The sequence below is a fragment of the Vipera ursinii genome (genome assembly GCF_947247035.1).
Source record: "Vipera ursinii genome assembly, chromosome: 2".
In the NCBI taxonomy this organism is placed as follows: domain Eukaryota; kingdom Metazoa; phylum Chordata; class Lepidosauria; order Squamata; family Viperidae; genus Vipera; species Vipera ursinii.
The window spans coordinates 129,812,104-129,839,665 of NC_139513.1; the positions used below are offsets into that span (position 1 = coordinate 129,812,104).

General features: G+C 47.6%; 1 protein-coding gene across 1 annotated transcript in view; it reads left to right on the top strand.

Moving 5' to 3' along the window:
* Window positions 1-24,756: 24,756 nt before the first annotated feature.
* SDK2 (sidekick cell adhesion molecule 2) overlaps window positions 24,757-27,562 on the top strand; it is a gene marked incomplete at both ends in the record, with an annotated part of 427,058 nt that continues 424,252 nt past the window's right edge. Inside the window, one exon of the mRNA XM_083351383.1 lies at window positions 24,757-24,838. Within this exon, the coding sequence (XP_083207509.1) occupies window positions 24,757-24,838 (82 nt within the window). The remainder of the gene's footprint in view (window positions 24,839-27,562) is intronic.

Genomic DNA, 27,562 nt, shown 5'->3' on the forward strand with positions numbered 1-27,562 from the left:
GGTCCTGGTGATTTGTTACTATTTAGCTTGCAGATTAATTCTAAAAATACTTTATCATTTCTTTTTGGTGCAGTTCAGATTTACTACCTTAAAAAATCAGAATGTTCATGTGTGGAAATCTCAACATCTTCGGCAGTAAAGGCAGAGGTAAAGAATTCACTGATGAGCCTTAGCAATTTCCTTGTCTTTCCTGAGTGCTCCTGTTACGTCTTCGTCATCTAAGAGCTTCATAGCCTGTCTGTCTGACTTCCCATTACCGATGTATTTAAAGAATTTTTGTATGCTAAATCTTTCTAAATTTAGCCATTTTTTTTCTTCAAAATCTCCCCTGATTGTAGCTTTGTGTAAAATGTATTTTAGCTCTTTCTATTTCGCTAATTTGGAGCTGAATGTTCTTCCTTCTCCTGTTTTAGCAATTTATTTTGCTTGGGTGAAAGTTGAAACTGTTGTTTCACTGTGTCAGTATCTTCTGAGCTATGTTTATAAGAGGATGTTATGTATTTTGAACAATTCTCTATTCAGTTTTAGCTCAGGCAAAATCCACAGGGAAATTCCACAGGGAAAGTAATGCAGAGTTGGTCTTCTCCTCTTGTACATCAGGGGTTTCCAATCTTGGCAACTTTAAGATTTGTGGACTTCAACTCCCATAATTTCCCCCCCCCCTCGGCAATGGGGAATTCTGAGAGTTGAAGCCCACAAGTCTTAAAAGTTGCTAAGGTTGGAGAGCCCAGCTCTACATGACCTCTATGTGGATCTGTTCTTTCCAGATTTCCCAGCAACTCCCATTCCCTACATACTGCCCTGTGAGCCAAGCACATTAGTGGCTGATAAGGGGAGGAAAGGTAAGGAAGATCCCAGGAAAATTGGATTGGGTGGGTGCTTGGATATTTATTTATCTATTTTTTTACTTGTATCCTGCCTTTATGGTTTTTAAAAATATCTCAAGGTGGTGAACATATCCAACATAACTTCCTCCTTTTATTTTTTCCACAACTACTCTGTAAATTAGGGACATGGTGGCTCAGTGGGTTAGGACACTGAGTTTGTCAATCAGATGGTCGGCAGTTTGGCGGGTTGAATCCCGAGTGCCGCATAACAGAGTGAGCGCCTGTTACTCGTCCCAGCTTCTGCCAACCTAGCAGTTCAAAAGCACGTAAAAATGCAAGTAGAAAAATAGGGACCACTACGGTGGGAAGGTAACAGCGTTCCGTGCGCCTTTGGTGTCTAGTCATGCCGGCCACATGACCACGGAGACGTCCTCGGACAAGCACTGGCACTTCGGCTTTGAAACAGAGATGAGCACCGGCCCCTAGAGTTGGAAACGACTAGCACACATGTGCGGGGGAACCTTTACCTTACTTTTTTACTCTGTAAATGGGAGGGGGGTCTAAAGAGAGAGAGAGAGACTGGCCCAGGGTCACCAGTTGGCTTTAAATGGCTAAGGTGGAACTTGAATTCATGATCTCCTGCTTTCTATCCTGGTGCTAGACCAAACTGGCTCTATGCTGCAATTGAAGCTAAGGGCATAAGCTCTGCCTCCATGTTTTTCCAGAAGAAACTAAAAAAAGAAACAATATTTAGGATTCTGTGGCAAAATGAGGCTAATTAAAAATAATGTAATAAGATTTTTTAAAAACAGGCCATAGTAATATATTTGTTATGTGTAGCTAAAGCAGCTTTTAAAAAAATATTTGGTTAATCAAACTACTTAGGCTTCTTTTTTTAACCTTTGGTAAGTACATTTATAACAGGGATATTGTTCAGTATCTGCTGACTCACTTTAAATCCTTCAGAATTTTCAGTTTTTTGGGTTGGTTGCATTGGAATATGAATTTATAAATGGTTACAAATGCTTATATTGTCAATATATATATCAAAATATTGCAATGCCCTTTGCAAAAAAAAAGAACTATCCCAAACTACCCAACTATATTCTCCCCCATTATCATTCAAATTACCTGCAATATGTGTGGAAATGTTTTAAATGTTTTTAAAACATTTTATTTAACACAAATATCCAAAAGAGGATACATACTACCATATAAAAGTCTTCACCTTGACACTCAAATTACACTGTGATTCCCAGCAAACTTATAATTCTTATACATTTCTTTAGTCCATATCTGGGGGGGAGGGTGTTTCAAAACAGGTAAGATGATAGTCACAACAATGTGATCCAAGCCCTACCAATTTTCTTTGTGTATACAATATTGACAAGAGTCAATTTGGCACAGTAATTAAAGTGCTAAACTACGACTGAGGAAATTTGTATTCTTATGTTGCCTTAGGCATAAAAGCCAGTTGGGTGATCTTGTCTCTCTAGTCTCTTCCCCTGCTTCCAAAAAGAAGACAATGGCAAATCCACCCTAGAAAATGTTGCCAAGAAAACTGCAGGGACTTGTGCAATCCATGTATAGTCTGATTCAAAGGCAAATTGATAGATACATAAATAATCCATATGTAAAAGGAGTTGAGGCCATGCTCACATTACTGTGACAATCTGATATGTATTCATCTGTTAATTGTATTAACTGTTAGTTATGTTACATCAAGTTATGAAATGGTTTTAAACGCTACGTGAGGTAAATCACCATTGACAGTTCAGCACGCGGCAGTTTGACAGCTGTCAAATTGCCGGTAGCAACTACGCAGGCGCAACGTTGACAGCTCCACACGCGGGCCCGAGCTGTCAGAAACCAACACAGACGATTGGCCCATCCGGCGAGCGGGAAAGCAGTGGGTCCAGGATTGGCGGAACCAACGAACAGCGGGCTATAAAAGGGAGCTGTAACCCCACTACCTTGCCTTGGTGTACCTCAATAAATCTAAGTAGCCGAGCCTGCTGTCTCCGCGTACTCCTTGACCCACACAAACTACTGGCGACGAGGATGGGATCGGCTTACTAAGCTGAAGTCACTGAGCTTAGGAAGGTTCCCTTCTGGAGGCTCAGAGCTAGTCACTGGAAGTTGTAACTTCCACCTCAAGCAAGTCGAGGGAGGACCGAGACAGCATGGTAGCTTTCGGCCAGATACGCGAATTCGACACCCGATTTCCCGAGCGTTGGGAATCACACCTTGGCCAAGTTGAAGGGTACCTGCTGGTTAGCAAAATAACCAAAGACCGGGCTAAGGCAGCAGCACTCTTATACCTCAGCGGGACCGCGGTGTACGACGTGGCCATCGGTCTGTGCAGCCCGGAGCCGGTCGCGCAGGTAACCTATGCTGAGCTCACAGAAAGGCTCAGCAAGCACTATATGCCGACCCATTCTGAGATCTACTGGAGGGTCCAGTTTGCGAAGCGTCGCCAAAGACCAGGGGAAACGGCAGCCGACTTCGTAGCGGGAGTAAGACAAGCCGCCAGATGGTGTCACTTTCCGGACCTGGAGGACCGGATAAGGGACCAACTGGTCATCGGCCTCCGAGACGAGCACCTCCAGAGAAAAATAATGGCGAAACCGTCCCTGAATCTAGCTGAAGTCACTAGGGAGATTCAGGCGTACAAGAACACCCACTCCGAAGACTTCGCCAAGGCCGAAAATAACCAAACCGGGGCCGTGAATCAAGGGGAAACAGTCCCCAGAGACCAAGGAGAACTAGAAGACCTCACCGACGTGGACGCCATCCACCGTCGATTCGAAAAGCTCCAAACCCGAAAAGCCGACAACAGGGAAGGGGCGAGACCCAAGAACAACAACCGAGAGCCCCGAGTCGCTTGTGCCAGCTGCGGAGGAAACCACATCAGATCCTCCTGCAGATTCAGGAACACCCGGTGCCACAACTGTGGAAAATCGGGACACATCAAAACGGCATGCAGAAGCCGCAACTGCGGGGAGTTCCACGAAGTTGAAGCAACATCCCCAGGTATGACACCCCGGGGCAGACAAAAAACCAGGCCCCCCAGCCACCTAGTACAGGCTATTAACAAAAAGGTAGGAGGGGGGGTAGCCACAGTCTAACCCCTAAAGTTAAAATTAAAGCCAAGCTACAAGGGGTACCTTGCGAACTGGAGGTAGACTCCAGCTCAGCAGTCACCCTCATTTCAGGGGAAACCTTCAAGGAAATTTGCCGCAAAAACAGGAGACAAATCCCTTTAAAACCTCCCCAGGTGATCCTGGCGGACTACCAGAAGTCCCTAATACCCCTGAAGGGTCAAGCAAAAATTCTAGTGGAATTTAAAAAATTCCGAGGACCCCTTATCGTCCTAGTGACCCAAGAGAACAGATCCAACCTAATCGGACTAGACTGGTTCAGGGCACTAGGCATAAAACTAACGGGCATCAACAGGGTACAGGCCGCAAGCCTCGAAGACGTCTGCAAACAATTTGCAGACGTCTTTGACGGCTCCCTTGGAACTTACACAGGGCCCCTGATCACCCTTAATCTAAAACCAGAGATACCACCCATAAGAATTCGAGCTCGAAGGGTCCTGTTCGCCCTCAAACAAAAAATTGAGGACGAGCTGGACCACCTCGTCAAAATAGGAGTCCTAGAACCCACCGACGGTGGGACCTGGGAAACCCCTATTGTGACTCCTATAAAACCTAACGGCCAAATAAGATTATGTGCCGATTATAAAGCTACTCTAAACCGGGCACTAAACGCACATGCTTACCCGGTCCCCGCGGTGAAAGACGTCCTCTCTTCTATTAGGTCCGGCGCCATCTTTGCCAAACTTGATTTGGCGCAAGCGTATTTGCAGCTTCCAGTAACTCCTGAAACCGCAGATGCACAAACGATTGTAACTCACCGCGGGGCTTTCAAAGTCAAACGCTTACAGTTTGGCATTTCAGCAGCCCCAGGAATCTTCCAAGAAGTAATGGAAAAAACTTTAAAAGGGATTCCTGGGGTATGCCCCTATTTCGACGATGTCCTTATCGCCGGAGAAAATAAAGAAATTTTGGCAGAGCGCCTGTCAGCTGTTCTGACAAGATTCAGAACAGCAGGTCTTAAACTTCACAAACAGAAATGCCAAATAGGGGTTCCCTCAACAGAATTTTTAGGCTATAAAATAGATGCCCACAGAGTTCACCCCACTGATGCTAAAATCAAAGCTATCAAAGCTGCCCCAACACCTAAAAATAAGCAAGAGTTACAAGCGTTCTTAGGACTCTTGAACTTTTATCATGCATTCTTACCGCATAAGGCTACTCTAGCCGAACCATTGCACCGCCTCTTAGATAAGGGACGACCCTGGCTCTGGACATCCAAACACGATGCCAGTTTTAATACACTCAAAAACGCCCTATGCCATAGTTCTACTGTAACATTATTCAGAGAAGACCTCCCACTCTGCATCGCCTGCGATGCATCTCTATACGGGATAGGAGCAGTATTAAGTCATCTCTTAGACTCAGGGGAACAAAAACCTATAGCATTCTATTCTAGGACCCTTACAAAGGCAGAAAGAAATTACGCCCAAATTGACAGGGAAGCGCTAGCCATCGTTGCGGGGGTCAAGAAGTTCCACGACTACCTATACGGTAGAATGTTTACCATATAATTTTTAATTTTAATTTAATTTAATAACACTTATATACCGCCCTTCTCCCTGAGGACTCAGGGCGGTTCACAGGGCAGAATAAAATAGCGAATACAAACATTAAAACAGGATTAAACAATAGCCCTAGTTAAGAACAGTATAAATACAACGCTAAAAACCCCCAGAAAAATTAAAAAGCGAGAGATAAAACAACCCCAACACTCCCCCTCAGGCTAGGCCGGCTTGTACAAACAGAAATGTCTTAAGATCGCGACGAAAGGAGCGAAGATCGGGCGCCGTCCGGAGCTCTACCGGTAGCTGATTCCACAGCTCCGGAGCGCCCACAGAGAAGGATCTCCCCCTGGGGGCCACCAATCGACATTCTCTGATCGGTGGCACCCTGAGGAGGCCCTCTCTGTGGGAACGCACAGGGCGCAGGGAGCTTGATGCCGGCAGCAGATGTTCCCTGAGGTACTCCGGCCCCATGCCATGGAGTGCTTTGAATACCGTTACCAGTACCTTGAATCTCACCCGGAAGGCAACTGGCAACCAATGCAGCTCACGGAGCAGAGGTGTAACGTGGGAGTATCGGGAGACTCCCAACACCACTCTCGCGGCTGCATTCTGTACCAGTTGGAGCTTCCGAGTGGTCCTCAAGGGCAGCCCCATGTAGAGAGCGTTGCAGTAGTCCAGACGAGAGGACACGAGCGCATGAGTGACTGTGCATAGATCATCCCGGCTAAGATAGGGCCGCAACTGACGCACCAGGCGAACCTGTGCGAAGGCCCCCCTAGTCACGGCTCCTATATGATCTTCCAAGGTGAGCCGTGAATCTAGGAGGACCCCCAAGTTGCGAGCCCTATCTACGGGGGGTAATAATTCACCCCCCATAGCTAGAGATGGAATGTCCGAGTAAACCCGGGATGAAGGTATGCAAAGCCACTCAGTCTTGTCGGGGTTGAGCTGGAGTCTGTTCCTCCCCATCCAGACCCAAACCGCCTCCAGGCAACGGGACATCACGTTGAGGGCATCACTGGGGTGGTTTGGGGTCGAAAAGAAAAGTTGGGTATCATCAGCATACTGATGATACCCAACTCCAAAGCCACGAATGATCTCACCCAGCGGCTTCATGTAGATGTTGAACAGGAGAGGCGAGAGGACCGACCCCTGAGGAACTCCACAAATGAGAGACCTCGCGGTCGACCTCTGCCCCCCTGCCAACACCGACTGCGAACGTCCCAAGAGATAGGAGGAGAACCACTGTAAAACTGTGCCTCCCACTCCCAGTCCCCTGAGACGCCGCAGCAAGATACCATGGTCGATGGTATCGAAAGCCGCCGAGAGGTCTAATAGGACTAAGACAGAGGAATGGCCCCTGTCCCGAGCCCTCCAGAGATCATTCACCAGCGCGACCAATGCCGTCTCCGTGCTGTGCCCGGGCCTGAAACCCGATTGGTACGGGTCTAGATAATCCGCTTCATCCAGGACCAGAGGGAGCTGATGCGCCACCACACTCTCAACAACCTTCGCAAGAAAGCGAAGGTTGGAGACAGGACGAAAGTTGTTCAATACAGCTGGGTCCAAGGCAGGCTTCTTGAGGAGAGGCCTCACCACCGCCTCCTTCAAGACGGCGGGGAAGATACCCTCACTCAAAGAAGCCGATATAACTGCCTGGAACCAGCTGCGTGTCCTCTCCCGGGCTGCATAAACCAGCCAGGAAGGGCACGGGTCCAGTAAACATGTGGTGGTGCTCAGCCTCCCCATGATCCTGTCCACTTCCTCCGGAGTCACAGAATCAAACTCCTCCCAGATGATATCGACAAGACCACCCGTGTCCTGATCGTCAGACTCTGCCCAGTCAGAATCCAAACCGGTCCGAATCCGAGCGATTTTGTCCGACAGATGTTGGTTAAACTCCTCGGCACGTCCCTGCAAGGGATCCTCCCTCACCTCCTGATTTAGGAGGGAGCGAGTCACCCTAAACAGGGCAGCCGGGCGATTATCTGCGGACGCAATAAGGGTGGCGAAGTGGTTGGATCTCGCCTCCCTAATTGCAGCGAGATAAGACCTAATATAGGCTCTTAGTCGCAATCGGTCGGGTTCGGATCGGCTGGCCCTCCAACCGCTCTCTAGGCCCCGTCTCCGACGCTTCATCTCCCGGAGCTCCGCAGAAAACCATGGAGCCCGACGGGATCTGCACCGGGTCAGGGGCCGCAAGGGTACAACTCGGTCAAGGGCCTCAGTGGCCGTCCTTTCCCAGGCTTCCACTAAGGCCTCGGCCGAGCTGTGAGCGAGGGAGGCAGGTGGGGACCCCAGCGCCGCCTGGAACCTCTGAGGATCCATTAAGCGTCTGGGGCGGTACCATTTGAGTGGTTCCAAACCCCCACGGCGGGGGGTGGCAAAACGGAAGACCAGCCGCAGGAGATGATGATCGGTCCATGACAGGGGCATAATAATTGGAGAGCCCCCACCAAGATCATCTAACCACCGTCCAGACAAGAAAACAAGGTCAAGGGTGTGGCCTCCTTCATGAGTCGGTCCCGTAATTACTTGCGTCAGGTCCATGGCCGTCATGGAAGCCATGAACTCCCGAGCCAACTCAGATGATCCTCCCAGCGATGGTAGGTTGAAGTCCCCCAAAACTATAAGTTTCGGGAACTCAACCACCAGCCCAGAGAGGACATCAAGCAGCTCAGGCAGGGCTGCTGCTGCGTGACTAGGCGAAAGGTACACCAGCAGCAAGCCCAACTGCGCACCAGGGCCGCATCTCAAAAAGAGAGACTCACACCCGACTGTCTGGGGAACGGTGGCCTCCCGCGGACACAAGGTCTCCCTCACAACAACAGCCACTCCCCCACCCCTACCCTGAGCCCGAGGCCGGTGCAGCACCCGGAAACCTGGTGGGCAAAGATCAACCAGAGGTACACCGCCCTCTGGGCCCAACCAGGTCTCCGTGATGCAAGCCAGGTCAGCCTGCTCACCCTCGACCAAGTCTCGAACGAGAGGAGCCTTATTAACGACCGACCTGGCATTCAAATACACCAGCCGGAGCTCAGGAGGCTGCTCATCCTCACTCCCGGGACCTCGGGGCGGAACCAGAGGGTCGGAGTGCCTCACCGCTTGTAAACAGCGGAGAGGCCTTCCCTGAGACCGATACGGCCCTCTGTTCCTACACCTGCTGCCATTCCCTATCGTCGTGGGAATGGACAATCCCACGACTGGCCCTGGAGCCCCAGAAGCAGCCGACCCCCGCTCCTCCCCTCCGCGATCAGCCTCAGCACTAGCCTGAACAAAGGTAGTTGGACTGCCCCCCTCGTCCAAACCACCAAAAAAAAGAACCCTCCCTCCTCCCTAACCCCCCAAAAAATTTTGACAAAAAACAAATCAAGGACCTCCTATTAGGTTTACGTCGGAGGCCCATAGCCGTGCCCGGCCATCTCTCAGGATCCCAATAGATGGGACCTTCCTCGAGATTATACTCGGCTGGAAAGGCGGGCCGCCTCCAGGAAGGGGGAGCACCCCTGAGGGCGAGCAAGTCCGTAGAGGAGTACCTAAAACAAGGCATAAAGCAGTCCAGATATAGGCAGTCCATAATCAGTTGATTTAAGGAGGAACCAAACAGAGAGCAAATAGAAGTCCCGAGCCTCCACCCAGCCGCTGCCACTCAGCTGGGTGTCACCCCAGGACAGGCCAACCACCGCCCTCTCACGACGGTTGGAAAGCCTATACCAGGGGGGGAATGGTCCGAAACATCCATCCTGGGTACAGCATGTCCCCTAGAGCTCTCACCTCTAGGGGCAGCAGATGAAGTTCAGGCCACCCTCTCACTGTGGCCAGTACCCAGGGAACTCTGAAACCTTTGGGGCCGATATGTGAATGGCAATAGAGAACAGTCCGAAGGCAGGGATGGAATCGTATATTACATCATCAAAGTCTGCACTACTAGGTGGCCAAATCCTTCGCTGCTCTGTCCTTCGAAAAAGTTGATCATGGCCAATTCTGCAGTCATTGGGGTCTTCCAAATTATCTAGTTCTTTTGGGTCAACAAATCCAATGGCACCAGCCAGAGTCACAACTGGTATCACGGGAAACATAGATCTTTCAAAGGACCATTGGGCTCCCCTGGGGTCCACCGGGATTAACCGGCTAGCCCAGGGACCCTCGAGGCCACCAACAGAAGTAAGAGTACCAGGCCATCCAGAAAAAAAACAAAGCAAGCAGAGGAAACAATAAGTTGATTACAGCGTCGCCGCTGAGCCACCAGGGCCACCGCCACCACCGGAGCGTTGTTGCAGACGCCGCCGCCATTGCTGCCGCCGCCAGGACGCTGATGGAGCCGAGAATAAACAATCGGTGGAGAGGGAGGCCTAAGGCGGCCCCGGCACAACGCCGCCGCCGCCGCCGCCGCCATCCCCGTCGCAATCCAAGCGAGCCAGGAACGCCGCTGCCGCCACAGCCGAGGGAGACCAGGCCAACCACTGAAGCGGCCCGAACGGCCCGAAACGCCTCCACCGAGACCGACAGAGGCGAGGGACCATCCGAAGGCCGGCTCCACAACCGCCGAGGACGCCCAGCGAACGGTCGATGGAAAGGCAGGCCCAAAACGGCCCCGGAGAACGCCGCCGCCGCCGCCGTCCCCGTCGTCTCCGGAACGTACCAACAACGCCGCCGTCGCCACAGCCGAGGGAGAGCCGCGAAAGACCGAGCCGGACACAGAAGCGGCCCGGAACGGCCTGAAACGCCTCCGCCAAGGCCGCCAGCAGCTAGGGACCTCCCGTGAACGCCGGGTCCGCCACCGCCGAAGACGCCGCTGCCGAAGCCGCCGGCCGCCGCAACCACCAGGCCCGCGAAAACGGCCCGAAAAACGCCCGAGGGAGCAGGTAGGCGCCACCAGCCTCCAGTCGAAAAAACGGCAGAGCTGGCAGCTAACGGAGTCGAAAACCTTCATCCTTCAGCTGCCTAAGCAATTGCACTCACTATCCCCCAACCCAGAGGGTGCAAGCACCCCTGGGGGGCTCCTAGGACACCTATTTTCTGAGACTTGCAGAGCTCACATATACACCGACCACAAGCCCCTTCTGGGCATATTCACGTGGAACAAGCTAACCCCGCAAATACTTTCACCTAGAATACTGCGTTGGTCAACCTTCTTGTCAGCTTATTCGTTCCAATTAATCCATAAGCCGGGAAAAGAATTAGGACACACAGACGGGCTCAGCAGGCTGCCCCTGCCTGACTCAGATCCAGACCCAGCTCCAGCTGGGCGTATTCTGGCAATCACAGAACTTCCAGATACCCCCTTGACAGCTAAGGACATCTCCTCGGCTACAGCCACTGACAAAATTTGCAGCCGAATATATCAATGGGTCTCCGCAGGATGGCCAACCACTTGCCCGGGGGAGGAATTTAAGCCATTTTATGCTAGACGACACGAGCTATCAGCCCACCTAGGGTGCCTTCTATGGGGAAACAGGGTGGTAGTTCCCCAAAAGCACAGAGAAAAGACCCTATTAACACTTCACGAGGGCCACCCCGGGATCATAAAAATGAAAGCCCTAGCAAGGAGCTATGTGTGGTGGCCAGACATAGACAGCAACATTGAAAATTATGTCGCGGGCTGTTACCCATGCCAATTGACAAGATCAGCCCCACCTCAAAACACACCACACAGATGGGAGACAACTAAGAACCCATGGTCCAGGGTCCATCTGGATTTCGCCGGACCATTCCAGGGGCAAACATTCCTAATTGCAGTAGATAGTTTTTCAAAATGGCTCAAAATTGCCCCAGTCCACAGCATCACCACTACCAATACAATCCAGGCTTTACGGGGGTTTTTCGCTACACACGGCCTCCCTGACACCCTTGTTACTGACAATGGACCCCAATTTACATCTCGCGAATTTCAGATATTCACGAGGGGCAACTCTATTAAACACGTTACATCAGCTCCCTTCCACCCCTCCTCCAACGGGATGGCTGAAGTCATGGTAAGGTCCACCAAAGACGCCCTCAGAAAAATAGTACAGGGCAACTGGCATCGCAGACTCTCCCAATACCTTCTTGCCCAGCACACCACTCCATGCACCGCCACTGGAAAATCACTGGCGGAACTACGATGGGGACGAAGGCTGATCACCCGACTGGATAGAATGCACCTGGACAGAGGCAACATCGAAATCGAACAACCCCTTCCGTCAAGAACATTTTCCATAGGCCAAACCGTATGGGCCCGTAACTATGCATCGGGACCAAAATGGCTGCAAGGCACCATAATCGACCAAACAGGGCCACTCTCATACATTATACAGACTCAATTCAATGGACACATCCGCAGACACATAGACCAATTATGGAACCGGCAACCCCAAAACATCCCGCCACCAACCCCGCCCCGCACATCACCCCCACAAATGACAACCGGAACCCGTCAAATTCCCACATTCCACCAACCAGCACTGGGGGAAGGGGAAACAAGAGAACGACGGAACCCCAAGACGCTCCTGCCGAAGGAGGCAACCACCAACTTATTACCCCCCGTAGATAGGGCTCGCAACTTGGGAGTCCTCCTAGATTCACGGCTCACCTTGGAAGATCACATGGTGGCTGTGACTAGGAGGGCTTTCGCCCAGGTTCGCCTGGTGCGCCAGTTGCGGCCCTATCTAAGCCGGGATGATTTATGCACGGTCACTCACGCGCTCGTGACCTCTCGTCTAGACTACTGCAACACTCTCTACATGGGGCTTCCCTTGAGGACCACCCGGAGGCTCCAACTGGTACAGAATGCAGCCGCGAGAGTTGTGTTGGGAGTCTCCTGATACTCCCATGTCACACCTCTGCTCCGTGAGCTGCATTGGTTGCCAGTTGTCTTCCGGGTGAGATTCAAGGTGCTAGTAATGGTGTTTAAAGCCCTACATGGCATGGGTCCGGAGTACCTTAGGGAACACCTGCTGCCGGCGTCTACTTCCCTCCGCCCTGTGCGTTCCCACAGAGAGGGCCTCCTCAGGGTGCCACCGGTCAGAGAATGTCGACTGGTGGCCCCCAGGGGGAGATCCTTCTCTGTGGGCGCCCCGGAGCTATGGAACCAGTTACCGGTTGAGCTCCGGTCGGCGCCCGATCTTCGCTCCTTTCGCCGCGATCTGAAAACATACTTGTTCGAGCAAGCCGGCCTGGCCTGAGGGGGGATTGGTGGGGTTTTTTACTATTTTTATTGGGGTTTTTTAGTATGTATTAACTGTATTTTTAATCAGGCATGTATTTAATTACCTTTTATCTTTTGTAAATCTCTGTGTTTTATTCTTGCCCTGTACACCGCCCTGAGTCCTTCGAGAGAAGGGCGGTATAGAAATATTAATAAATTAAATTAAATTAAATTAAACTTATTTGCGAGACTATGAATGGCGGGGTAACACACAACAACATAAGGAGAGGAATTGCACCAGTTTGGGGGAGGGGTAAGGGGTGATATGTATTCATATGTTAATTGTATTAACTGTTAGTTATGTTACATCAAGTTATGAAATGGTTTTAAACGCTACGTGAGGTAAATCACCATTGACAGTTCAGCACGCGGCAATTTGACAGCTGTCAAATTGCTGGTAGCAACTACGCAGGCGCAACGTTGACAGCTCCACACGCGGGCCCGAGCTGTCAGAAACCAACGCAGACGATTGGCCCATCCGGCGAGCGGGAAAGCAGCGGGTCCAGGATTGGTGGAACCAACGAACAGCGGGCTATAAAAGGGAGCTGTAACCCCACTACCTTGCCTTGGTGTACCTCAATAAATCTAAGTAGCCGAGCCTGCTGTCTCCGCGTACTCCTTGACCTACACAAACTACAATCCTCTTGTCTGGTTCAATAAAGATGCATACATTAAAGAATGGAAGAATAACCAGTCTGAAATGTATGTACCTTGAATATTTTAATAGCTATCATTCTATTATTATAAGCAGGGCAGGAGGTGATTTTCAACATACCATCTGAAGCCTCCAAACCTTAAAATCAGTTGTAAGGTGAAAAACTGAATATGTTTAGGATACTGAAGTGTAGGACTCATATTGTCTAAAATTCTCAATTCCTGGAAAAACGTATTCTCAGATTCCTCCTATCCCCGTTGGTTAAAATTTCCCTAATACTTTGGTTGCTGGACAAAATTGTGAGATTTCTTTTTTGGCAATTTGGAAATAAGTCTGATAAAATATGATTTCAACTCATTCAGATTTGTTAAAGTACCAGATTTGGAGCTTCTCTCCCCGCATAACGCTCCGGGATCAGCAGAACTAATACTGCACAAATCAACCCAGAGAGGTGATTTGAAAAGTGCATTGGAGTGTTATAGGAGCCACATCTTCTGCGCAGTTGTTTCAAAAGCCTTCCCCAATGCTTTGTGTGGAGAATAACTACAGTAAATATGGAGATTTCCAAGTTACGTTGATGCACTGAAGATTTATAGGAATCATCCTGTCCTCTAAATGTTAATACTATGTTTTATAAGCTGAGCAACATTATAGAAGGAAAAAGGGAGCTTTTCTCAGGCAACTGGAATAAATCTGGTTGGCAGCTGCTTCCCCATTGCTCTTGCAAAGTGATGATTGAGTTACAGTAATCTTTAAATATTTTGGGGGTACCTTCAAGTCAGTGTTGACTATTGCCTGGGCAGGCCCCTGTAGAGATTTTTTGGTAAGATTTTCAGAAGTGGTTTGCCTTTGTCTTTTTCTAGGCCTAGGGTGACTGGTCTCTCTCTCAATAGTGACTGGTCCAAGGTCGTTCAACTTGCTTTACACTCAAAGTGAGTCTAGAACTCACAGTCTCCTGGTTTCTAGCCTGGTGCTTTAACCACTACACTAAACTGGCTCTTCTAAATACTTTAGGTCCACATTAATTGATGACATCTGCACTGATTTCAACTTGCCCACATCTAAAGATCAGCCATCTCTCTGCTGGTAACATATATTAGATTGACAGTTAAAGGAATGGAATTAAAATAACAATCTGCAGTGGGACATCGTTTTACTGTGTAATCTACATACAATCTGCAGTAGTCTAAGATTTGAGTTTCTTACTAGAACCTTGTTGAATAGCACCATTCCATTCATAAAATCCATTTCCATGCTTACCCCAGAAATATAAATTATTGTTAAAACATCCCAAAGAATTGACTGTCCAAGGAGAGTCAATCCCTAATATATATATTAATTTGTTCTATTGAAGAACTGCTATTATTATTAGAAAGTGTTTTTCTACAACTTAATCAGAATCTGCTTTCTTCTAATTTAATCCTAGTTCCAAGTCCTGGCATGAAGAGAACATGGTTTCCATCATGTAGCACCTGGCCAATATTTGAAGAATAGTATCACAGCACCACTCAAGGTTTTCCTTTCAAGACTAAACATTTAAAATTCCTTCAGTATCTCTTCATCAGGATTAATGATCATTCCTAAAGTGTGGTGCCCAGAACTGGATGCAATACTTGAGGTAATTTAGTAGAACAATTAGTCTTATGATTTGGAAACTGTACTTACCATGATATATCCTAATTTTGTATTTGTAGCCACATCTCACTGTTGACGCATGTTCAGTTTTAGATCTATATTCAAGATCTTTTTCATTAGTATTATTGCCAGGTTTCCAAGCCAGGTATGTACATTTTATTTCTGTTTTCTAATAGAAGAAGTTTCTTAAATTTCATTCTGTTACTTCCAGACCATTTTTCTAACTCTCTCACAAGTACAGGCAGTCCTCGCTTAATGGCCACACAGTTTTGTGACTAGGTAACATGGTCATTAAGCAAAACATGTGACTTCATTGGACTTACAACATCAGTTCTGCTACAATCATTAAGCAATTCACTCACCGTCACTAAGTGAGACATCATGCACCACAACTTGCGATTTTACTGCCAGCTTCACCATTAACTTTGCCTGTCATTTTCAGCACCATCATAACTTCAAACAGTTGCTAAGGGCGGTTGATAACTGAGGACTGCCTGTATTATTATATAATTATCATTCTGATATATAATTATTATTTTGAATCTTACTTCTGTTTTCTATATAATTAACTATCAGACAAAACTGCAGATCTGATAAACATTATCTCCATTCCACCATCCCAATCATTGGCAAAAATATTGAAGAATACACAGATCAAGACAGAACTTCGTGGCACCAAACCTGATGTCTACCTCCAGTATGATAAGGAAACATTGATGAGCATTCTTTGGGTGTTATGTTTTCAATCCAGCTACATGTGCATTTAACTGTCATGCCATTTATTCCACACTTAACCAACCTCCTGATCAGAATGTCATGAGATACTTTGAAAAATGCTTATCTGAAATTAAGGCAAATTATATCCATAGCATTCCCATACCCTACTAAGAAAGTTACCCAACCAAAGGTTAATCTGGAAATATTTCTTTACATATCCACGCTGACATCTGACAATTATTTAATATACTTCAAGGTGCTCATAGATCAATTGTGTTATGACCTATACTAGAATCTTCCCAGGTAGCAATATTAAAGTATTGTTATTCCCTGGGTATTCCTTCCCACAACTTTTTTGAAGATACATACAACATATACCCTCCTTTAATTATATGACACTATTCTCCAGGGTTTCCATAAAATATTATGTGTATGTATCACACACACACACACACACACATCCATGTGCCAGTATGTGTGTATGTGTATGTGTATTCTGCAAGACTATCAGCAAGTTTCTTCAATATAGTGGGAAGTAATTTATCTAGCTCAGGAGAGTAAACTTCAAAATAAAGAGATATTCCCTTTAGCCCGCTGTTCACAATTGCCTTGTGGAATATATATTCTTCTTTCAGAGTACACTGAAAGAAATTAGATGTTGAATAGTTCTTCCTTTTCTTTGATAACTGTTAGCTTCTTGCCAGCAGCTTATAAACAGATTCTTTTATCTTACTTTTATTTTGAACCAAAAGATGTTCTTTTTTCTCTCTCTTAGCATTATTTACTAACCTCTACTAATTTTGAGCTTTAGCCTTTCTGACACCACTTTTATAACCACAGGCTATACTGTGGTCTATCCTTATTTCCAATTCCTGCATGTATTCTCTTTTGTTGTTAGAAAATCACTAAGTTTTTGCGTAGTCACATTGGTGCCTTCTGCTGTTTTTCATGTTTCCCCATTAACATAGTTTGAAAATTGTCCTTTTGGTATCACTTTTTTTTAGCAATCCAAAGTGCCTTGATTTTTTTTTTTCCTATTCATTTCTCCCAATTTGGAATTCTACATATTGTTTCAGATTTTTTTAAATGGGTTTTCTTAGGTTCAGGTTATTTTAGACTACATACAACTTTATTTTTCCCTCAAAATCAAGTCAAATCTATTATTACATTGTTATTTTTCCAAAACCTTTATTTCCACTTCCTTGGCTAAGTTCTCCCTATTGATTAGTATCAAGACAAGGATATTTATTCTACTTGTGTCTTCCTCCACTCTCTGAAGAAGAAAGCTTCAGCAAGAATAGTTAGGATATTTCTGGGAAAACAATGTTTGGGAGAATTTATTTTCTAACAGATGTTGTGGTGATATGAATCTTCCACTGCTACTTTATACCTCTTTGAAAGCTCTTCAGTTTGCCTCATCATTATCCATGCCTTCTTCCTAGTTTGCTAGATCATAATAGACAACAATAATGTTGCTTCTATTTGCTCCTCCACTTATTTTAACTCAAGATTTTTTAGAGTATTACCAAATTCATTCACTTGGGTTCTTGAGGAAAAATGGATAGCTGTAACATACAATACACATTGTTCTTTCTTTTCTTTTCTTTGAACAAATTGCATCTTTCAATTGCAAAACTTCAATCACAAGAATCATTGTGCCAGATTGCCATTATACTTATTATTTCTTTACTTGCACTAAGAGTTTAAACTCATTTTATTTCCCATACTCCATACAAAAATCTTTTAAGTCTGATGCTTTACAACAACACTTATATTGGTTCCTACTGTAAAGTAGCTCTAGCCTTCATCTGAAATCCTTTCTTCGGGGCTTTTATTCCCACCAAGATTCAGTTTAAAATTCTAATCACATTCATCATATTTAGGCCTAACATATTTTTACAAGTCCTTGTAAGATGCAACCCATCTTGTTCCAGTAGTTTATCCTTCAGTTAATTTACGCTGTGATTATAGGTATCTATGGCAAGTCATGATTGTACCAAAATGTGGACTGAGACATTTCAGCATAATTTCCATCTTTCATACTACTTGTGCTGGGACTTTGCATGTAAGGAATGACTATGCAGTCATAACGTTGTGACACACATTTCATTACTTTCCTGTCCTCCTGAGAATCCTAAGACTGGCATCTCCCTATTGTTCCTATGCACACAGCCAATCACTGATTTTTTTAGTTTTCTTGGCTTTTCTAGTTCTCTTTCATGAACCATAAGGCTGGATATGAACTTCCAGAGCCCATAAGATCTTGAGCTTTTTCCCTAGATCTCCAAAGTCTATGGTACATAGTTCTATCTGTTCTTGCAATAACTTCCCTCTCCACATGGATTAACAAGAAGGGTAATTTTCCATGGACTTGGTAAGACCTAGACGTTGTTCTGCAACTAGCAAACATTATAAGCCAATGCAGATGTGTTTACTTGGCATTTATTTTTTTTCAGGTCCTTGCCTTTTATTTGTCTTTAAATTTTACAATACAGTTTGCTTATAACCTTAGAACCTTGGGCATGAACATGAAACCAACAATTTTTTAAAAAACAGCACACATAATAAATAGCTTATTGCCAACTACTTCAACTCATTTTTTTTTATTTTTGTCTTCTTACAGACTCCTACTGTGATTTCTCTGCTCTTCAGGAATTCACCATATTGACTTCTTTTCCCCCAGAAAGCTCAGATCCTGTTTCTACAGTGAAGGGCTGAATGCTATTTCTGAGTCAAAGCAATGCATAACATCACCTGTGTCTCTTGCTCCTGAGTGTCACTCACAACACTGAGCTCTTTCCTTTGTCTTCCTTATGGACAGTTGCTTCTTCTGTCAACTCCTGTTATTGTGTTTTTCCTTGATAAATCTTCGTCCTTCCTCATGAGCTCTATGGCCACTTGCTGTTCCAATCCTCAAGCAGAAATGCAACATAGGTGGCTGCTGATTTTCTGATTGCAAGCCTGGGAATTCTGCTGCTATCTTGGAGGTAGAAACTTTAATCAAGTACCATCAAAACTGTACAGACAAAGAGAATTGCTCTAGCAGCAGGCCTTTTACTCAGTGGAACAGACTTCTCCTAGACTTCCGAATGGAGGAAGGGATTGGAGAGGACGAGACATTTTATTTTTTACTTTATGTATTTTATTTCCAGTATTTTGACACTGCCAGAAATCTACATTTCTATAAACAAAGACCCCAGTAAGAAAATTAAGATAGTAACTCTCAAAGCAATTAATGAAATTAAAATTAATCACCCCCAAATTGATAGACAGTATAGAGTAGATTTTAATCTCTAAAGATTATTGTCACATTCTGAGCAGGGACTGAGTTGATAAGAGAGCCAGATCTCAAGGCGACATATTCCCAAGGGTTGGGGGATCATTAGAGAAAACTTGCTGCTAAATCTTCTATGCCTCCTTCTCTCCTAAACTAATTCAACCTGGAGTATTCTTTCTCAAACAGAGCAGACAGACTGAACAGAACCAGCTTGGAGAAGAGTGTGTTGTAACTGCCGAGGATATTTTCCTTTAGGACACTATGAGTTAAAACCAGCACTTTGAATTGTACTATTGCAAGCCAAAACACCCAAAGCACCCAGAAAATAGGTGTTATATTGTCTGGGCATTGAGTTGGTTTGAAAAGAAGTTTGAAAAGTTCTCATGATTCAACTTCCAAACAACTCTACCTGAATGATTGACAATTTTCATCAACATACTGTAGGTATATCATTTTCCACTGATCTTCAGTTGTAGACCCAGGTAGTGGGCATTGCAGTGATAAAATTTGGAAGTATTAGGGGCATGAGCATCGCCAAAACCTCTCACTGAACTAGAGTTGCACCTGGCTCACCAGCCAAAGCTGGACAAAGGCATGCCTGGTCCCCATTTCTCTTTGCCCTTCTACTTAAGGCTGCACTCAAGTCATGTTTCCCTTCTTCTCTACATTCAGAATGGGTGCATGCTAGTACAAGTGATTTGTCCTTCTGTGAAAACTGAGTCAATAAACACTTCAATACTTGGTCTAAAACAGGGGTGTCAAACTCAATTTCATTGAGGGCCACATCAGCATTGTGGTTGCCCTCAGGGGGCCGGGTGGGTGTGGCCAGGGTGAGCATGGCCTACTGGGTGGGCATGGCTGGAGTGCGTGTGGCCTACTGGGTGGGCATGGCCAGCTCTACATGATTCATGTCAAGGGTACCTATGGGGGCCTGGGCAGGAGTGGGATAGATCTAAAGGTCTCTGACAGAAGGAGATGGGACCGGGGCAAGTGCCAAGGCATGGTCCACTGGAGGAGCCTTACTGTTCCTCTCAGGCCATGCGGGCGGCTGGATGGTGGCACGGAGGTCAAATGCCCAACCCTCAAGCACCCGCGGCATTAAGCCCAGCCCCAATTCCCCAAGGGGGCACCCAGTTGCACTTACCTCAAGGCTGCTGCTGCTGTGCTTGCTCTCCTTAGCCAGGTTGCTCATGATAGGTATGAGGGCAAAGTCAAGAGGGAAGCCCACTCCCTCTCCATGTGTGGAGACCTGGCTTTGTATCCAAAACTTCCCTAGCAATAGGATGGGAGACCCCCCAGGATAGGCCAGGAGGAGGGGGCAAGGGGATGGTGAAAGGGCAGCAGGGAAGGACTAAGGCAGGACTTCCCTCAGACCCTCCCTTCCTTCCTTCCTTCCTTCCTTCCTTCCTTCCTTCCTTCCTTCCTTCCTTCCTTCCTTCCTTCCTTCCTTCCTTCCTTTGAGTGGAGGGAAAATATTTGAGATGAGGGAGGGAGGAAAACAGGCAAGAAACGCAGCTGGGGAAGTGGCATCATTCATGAGGAATGAAGAAATTCACCATTGCCTGGAAGTGGCCAGCACATGGCCCTCGGCTACTTCACATATCCGGCTTGGTGGGCTCTGGGGGAGGGGATGCCATGAGCAGCATGAGAGTCGATGTTACCTGCACAGTGCTGCCCAGCCCCCCAGGCTGCCCGGTTTTGGAAGGGAGCGGAGTGCTCTCCTCACAGTGTGGTGAGGCTGAGCTGGGTGGCATGAATCTAAAGAGAAGTGCAATGCTGCCCAGCCCCTAGCCCAGGGGTCGGCAACCTTGGCTCTTTTATGACTCGTGGACTTCAACTCCCAGAATTCCTGAGCCAGCATAGCTGGCTCAGGAATTCTGGGAGTTGAAGTCCACGAGTCATAAAAGAGCCGAGGTTGCCGACCCCTGCCCTAGCCTGTTCGAAGTAGGGAGGGCCATGTGCTGGCCACTTCCAGGCAATGGTGCCTTTCTTCATTCCTCACAAAGGGTGATACCTCCCTAGCGTGCACCCAGTGGGCGGGGCCGATGCAGCAGGGCAGCCTTGTGGAGCTAAGAGTGAATGCATTTCAGCATAGATGGCCACCACGAAATTGTACATTGGCTTCTGGCCAGCCTGGGCCAGGGCCAAGGCAGTGGGGGCCGTTCCCTCACTGTTTCCAGGATGGGTTCGTGGGCCACATGAAACCACTCTGCGGGCCGCATCCGGCCCCCAGGCCTTGTGTTTGACATGTCTGGTCTAAAAGAAGTCTGACAGTAGAATAGCAGATAACGCATCTCTTGAGGATGGTGAGCACAGTAGGAAAAACTCTATTATTAGACTATCTCATTAAAACCATATTTGTCCGCCCTTCCTTCCTTCCTTCCTTCCTTCCTTCCTTCCTTCCTTCCTTCCTGACAGAAGCAGAGACTTTATAATTTTAAGTAACTAAACAGAGCTTTTAAAAACAATATCTTGTGATTGACTCTTCTTCCTCCCAAAGCAGAGGGAAGGACAGTAAATGAATATGTGAGAATGGAAACTGAGGTTTATTGGCAAGAACAAGCTTGATTATAACCAAAAGGGCAACTATGAGGGAATTGTGAGATATAGGTAGTCCTCAGTTTACGACTGATTGTGACTGAAATTAACAATGGACTCAGGAAGAGGACTTATGACATGGATTTGAATTGCTAGTGAGTGTGGGATTTACTCCGTTTGATGGCTGATCCATATAGTTTATCTCAATACGTTCTTTTGCATTCTCTATGCAATGTACGTATTTTATCTCTATTGTATGTGACTAATAATGACTGATGTGTCTATTGATGGCCAACAATAGATACATAGAATTACACCACATTGATAAAGAAGGAAATTAAAAGGACAGAACACTTCTTCTACAGACCCACATACAAATAAGCAGAGATTAATACTAAACAATCAGGTAGAAATAATACCAAAATCAAGGAATTACTAAGGAGGAAACCACATCCCTACCAAAACTGGCAGGGCAGCTTATGTCATATAAACAGGGACAAACACCTCCCCCCATTAATGTTGCCTAGTCTGGTTCAGGTAATCCTCAATTTATGACCATAACTGAGCCTGGAATTATAGTTATAAGTTGTGTTGGTCATTAAATGGGTTATCATGTGACAACCTGATTTTACAATTTTTTGCAGAGGTTGTTCAGGAAATTGTTAAGCAAATGCCATGTTTGTTAAGCAAAACCATTGTCTGCAATGGGTGGTTTTTTGCTGGAAATCAGAACTAAATGTGGTTTCCACCAAAAAAAACCAAGTCATATATTATAGACATGTGACCCCACAATGTTGCAAATGGCCATAAATACAAGCTGGTCACTGAGCATCCAAATTGCAATGTGTGACTGCAAGGTGGTGTGGCAGCCATTAGAACTTTGCATCCCAGTCATAAGTATCTTTTTTTTTGTGTTCCTGTAACTTCAAATGATCACTAAGCAGCTGGTCCTAAATTTGAGAACTACTTGTAATGAAATATCTGCAAGCAAACAACCAAGCTCAGAAAGTGCCTCCATTTAGAATATTATTTTTTATTTAGTTTGATATGGGATGGGGGGGGGAGAGAAAAACGTATGGAGACCTGGACTACTTGCATAAAACAGTCACCTCAGTTTTATATATCTATACAAAAATGCAGATGATACCACTCTAATGGCAGAAAGTGAAGAGGAACTAAAGAGCCACTTGTTGCGAGTGAAGAAGGAGAGTGCAAAACTTGGGTTGAAACTAAACATTAAGAAAACCAAGATCATGGCATCTGGCCTTCTCAATTCCTGGCAAATAGATGGGGAAGAAATGGAGGTAGTGACAGATTTTATTTTCCTGGGCTCCAAGATCACTGCAGATGGGGACTGTAGCCAAGAAATTAAAAGACGCTTGCTCCTGGGGAGGAAAGCCATGGCAAATCTAGACAGCACACTAAAAAGCAGAGACATCACCCTGTCAACAAAAGTGCGTATAGTCAAGGCTATGGTCTTCCCAGTTGCAATGTATGGCAGTGAAAGCTGGACCATAAGAAAGGCTGAGCGCCAAAGAATTGAAGCCTTTGAACTATGGTGCTGGAAAAGACTCCTGTGAGTCAAACCGGTCAGCCCTAGTCTAGAGGAGATCAACCCTGACTGCTCTTTAGAAGGCCAGATCCTGAAGCTAAAACTCAAATACTTTGGCCACCTAATGAGAAGGAAGGACTCACTGGAGAAGAGCCTAATGCTGGGAAAGATTGAGGGCAATAGAAGAAGGGGACGACAGAGGATGAGGTGGCTGGATGGAGTCACTGAAGCAGTAGGCGTGAGCCTAAATGGACTCCAGAAGATGGTAGAGGACAGGAAGGCCTGGAGGAACATTGTCCATAGGGTCGTGATGGGTCGGACACGACTTCGCAACTAACAACAACAACACAAAACTTAGCCCGCGGTGGCTACCAGCCTCGGACTTTCCCAAAATCCCCACGGCAGGACGCAATGGGACCCAACTCAAATACAAAACCTGCAGGAACTGGAAGCTTTTCTGAAGGGATAGCGGTGGCTGGGGTCGGGGTCGCTCGTACAGGTTCGTGCGGACTCGGGGACACGTATCGACGCTCCCCATAACAACCGCGCAGCTGAGCCCGACGGCACACCGGACCAGCGTCTCTGCCTTCGCGGAGCGCTCGTCGGGCGCTGTTGCCGGCGTGGGCCACTAGGTGGCAATAGGTGGCAATGCCGGCCTCTCTCTTTCTCCGCCTATCCCTGGCTGAGGTTGCTGCCGCCGCCGCTCTGCTGATCCTGGCTCACTCCGCTGCCGAGCCAGGAGCGGGAGGGTAGCAAGCGAAGACGCGCCCGCCGAAGCAAGCCGGAGCCCTACCCCTTGGAGAGAGAGGCACCCGGCGGCTGTCCTCCAAACCCCCGCTGGCTCGCCTTCGGGATGTTGGAGAGAGGCGAGAGCGGGGTAGCCCGCTGCCTCCCGCCATCATGAGAACCGCTCGGGAGACGAGTTGAGGAGGACTCGGGGAGGGGAGAAAGCCCCCAGACCGGATTCCCCCTCCCCAAAACTTTTCGTTCGGCCCTGAACGCCAGCTGCGGCGCTCGCCGAGAGAAAACTTCGCTCCTCCCTCTGGGATTGGATAGGTGTGACGGCGGATCTCTCGTCGCCGCTACTCGCTCGCTCCGCACGGCTCTCCTTCCCGAAGCCTCCGAGTATGTTTTGAGGAGCCCGGACCTCTGAATATTTCCTCTCAGACTTCTCCCTTCCGTCTCCCCTACTGAGCCACCCTGTTGAGCTTCTGCGATCCCACGGACGCGGCGGCGGCGGCGGCTCCGTCTCCTCCTTCTTCTCCTTCTCCGCGGCTGCTGCTGCTGCTGCTGCCGATTCTGCCCCGCAGTGCAGGATCGTTTTCTCCCTTTCGACCAAGTCCTTTGGCAGGATGGCGATGGGGGGTGGTTGACCGATGTCGCAGCCTCCCACTCGTCCTCAGACTTTGGGGGAAGAATTCATCGGCCAAGTGAGGTGACCAGGATTAAATCACACCCTCTCTCCCCGATATCTCTTAAGCCTTCTTGGGAATCGAGCGAGTGTCCAGGGCGGTCTTGACCGAGAAGGCGGTAAAAAGTGAGAGGGCGGAAGCTGGCTACCCCCGTCGCAAAATCTTCCGGCCCGTTTTGGAAGGCAGCAGGAGCGAAACGCGGGATTATAGGTGGACAGATCTTTCACAAGACCTTCCCCAAACTCCTGAAGTTCTCTTCCATCCTCAGCCTTGCTCCGCCTCTGGGAAACCATGGCCGGGATTGGCAGCTGCGGAAGGATACTGTGTGGCGCGCTCTTTGCTCTTCTGGGCATCTCTTCGGTCAAAGGCCAAGGTAATTCGAGGGGGATGTCTGGTCGCGGAGTCTCTAACACAGCGTTTTCCAACCTTAGGAACTTGAAGATGCGTGGACTTCAACTCCCAGAATTCCCCAGCCAGCATAGCTGGCTGGGGAATTCTGGGAGTTGAAGTCCACGCATCTTCAAGTTCCTAAGATTGGAAAACGCTGCTCTAACAGACCGTTTTTGTCTTTGTAGTTCCGGTGAGTGGCATATGGGTGGGCAACACCGAGGGGGCCTAAGTTGCCGGGAGCTGCTGGATGGCAACAGCCGCGATTACCTGCAATACTTCGGATGGGGGAAATGCATTTGACTTTTTTCTAAGGAGTTAAGCGTGATGAACTTGATCGATTTCTCTTCTTCCCCCCCCCCTCTCCCCTTCAGTTTGTGATTGGTTAATGGAGGGGGCGAGGTGGATAAAAGAGATCGTGAGGACCTGGGAACTTAAGGCGCCTTTTCCCCCCTCCCCCTCCATTTGGTTCGATCAGTGTTTGGACGGAGGTGGTGGGGAAGCGCCGGTGATTTGTTACGAGTGGAGAGAGAACAAGGAGTCGTGGGGAAGTTTCATGCCTGATGGTTTGCAGGAATGAAACGTTTTTTTTCAAAAGTAATCAAGAGATCAAAACAAAGTGTGGAAGAGAGAGAGAGAGAGAGAGAGAGAGAGAGAGAGAGAGAGAGAGAGAGAGAGAGAGAGAGAGAGAGAGAGAGAGAGAGAGGCAGACTCCAGACATTTAAGGAAGATTTAAAAAGATCTTTAAAGGGAGAGGGGCAGTAGACTAGAAAGGGCATTGCACAGTGTGTATTTGTGTGCGTGTGTGTGCGCGTGTATAGCGGATCTAAACCTGCTTGAAAATAACTGGTATTCGAGTTTACCAAAAGATGAAACAAGATAGCCCTCGGCTCATGAGGACAAAAAGAAATCTAAAATCTGTTGTTGGATGGTATCTCGATTAGAATCAAACGCAATGCAAAGCTCACCGTGAGGTGCGGAAGACTTAATCCGAGTAAGTGTGAAAGCCGAGTTGTTTGTTTTCCACCAATATATACAGGATTGGGCTGCGCAATTTCGGAGGGCGAAGAAGAATTCGGCTAAGCTAAAAGCTGTAGTATCCCCGGGGCGGAAGGCATTTTTCTTAAAAGCCCGAGCCGTCTCTGCCTCGGAAGAAACTCGGCGGCTTTTCCTATGCCAGCAGCCAAAAGGCTTCCGCGGCGGCTTTTTCTGAGGGATCCGTTGCCTTGGTTGGTGTGCTTACGTGTTGGGGAGCGCGTGTGTGAGAAGAGTGAGTGTCATACTACGAAGCCGGCTGCCCTGGGATACCGAGAACTTCCCGGGGTACAGAATGCAACACGTGGGGGTGTCAGCCCTTTAGAGATGTGTGGAAGAGAGCTTGGCAGAGAAAAAGGACCCGTTCCTGTCCCTCCCGAAGAAACCTTGGTTTTCCCCTCAGAGAGATGGGAATCTCCTCCAGACGCGCGCTGTCTCTCGCCAAAAATAAAGCTGGCGACGGCGCGGTGCTAAAAAAGGCGGGAGGGAGGGAGGTTGACCTCTTTTTCTCCCCCCAGTGCGTTGCCTGGAGAGAAATGCATTTCAGACGCCGCTTACAGGTGGGCCGGGCTCTAAAAGCAGCCCGGGGACGGGGGGGGCGAAGTAGGGGGCTCGCCCGAGGAGCGTCGTTGCGCCTCCGAGCCTCAGGCTTCGGTCTCTTCCCCAGCCGCCGTCTCCTCCTCCTCCTCCCGCGTCCTCCGCTTGGAGTGAGGCGCCTGGCGGATTTGGCTGGAGGAGCCAAAACAGAGGCTCGCTCTCTCTTTCGGAGGCATTCCGGCGGGCGGGGCTGGAGAAACCGAGACCTGCCACCTTCTTCTTTCCCCCGCCCCGTCCCCTTCTCTCTTGAGAGCGCCAGGGTTTCATGAACACCGATATTGTACCCTCAAGCCGGTGCTCTCCGGAGCCCTTGAGCAGCGTTTTCCAACCTTAGGAACTTGAAGATGCGTGGACTTCAACTCCCAGAATTCCCCAGCCAGCATAGCTGGCTGGGGAATTCTGGGAGTTGAAGTCCACGCATCTTCAAGTTCCTAAGGTTGGAAAACGCTGCCCTTGAGGACTACAACTCTGATTATTTCCCAGCTTTTTTTGGTTGAGGTGCGGGGGGGGGGGGTAGAAGAGAGGTTGCCAAACAAGTATGTGGAGAGGGGATTTCTCTCTCTCTCTCTCTCTCTCTCTCTCTCTCCTCTCTCTCTCTCTCTCTCTCTCTCTCTTAAAAATCCACTTGTTAAAAGATCTTTTAAAGGGTATGGTGACTTGCAAAAGGAAAGGGGTGTGTGTGTTGTTTGATGTCCTGCAAAAGAAAAAAAGGAAGATTGTTTGAGGGGGTGGGGGGGAGGAAGAGAAAAGGAGAGGAAAAAAGTAAGGCAGAGATTTTTTTAAAAAAATAATTTATTAAATATTATATTCTTGGTATCCAGTATGAATCGGAAAGTAAATTAGGTTGGCTACTTTATGGAGTTAAATTTCATTTTTTCCCCCTTGACTATGGCCACAATAAAGGTTGGATTGACTTATGGCCAATTCCTATAAGCACACTTTTTCTCTTATCTTCTCCTTTTACAGTATGAAATCCTTGGTGTTCTCAGGACTTTCTTGAGGTCTCCTTGCTCCCCCCTCCTTTCCCCCCCCCTTTGGGTTGATTCAATATTTGGTTAATTATTCAAATATTCACTTT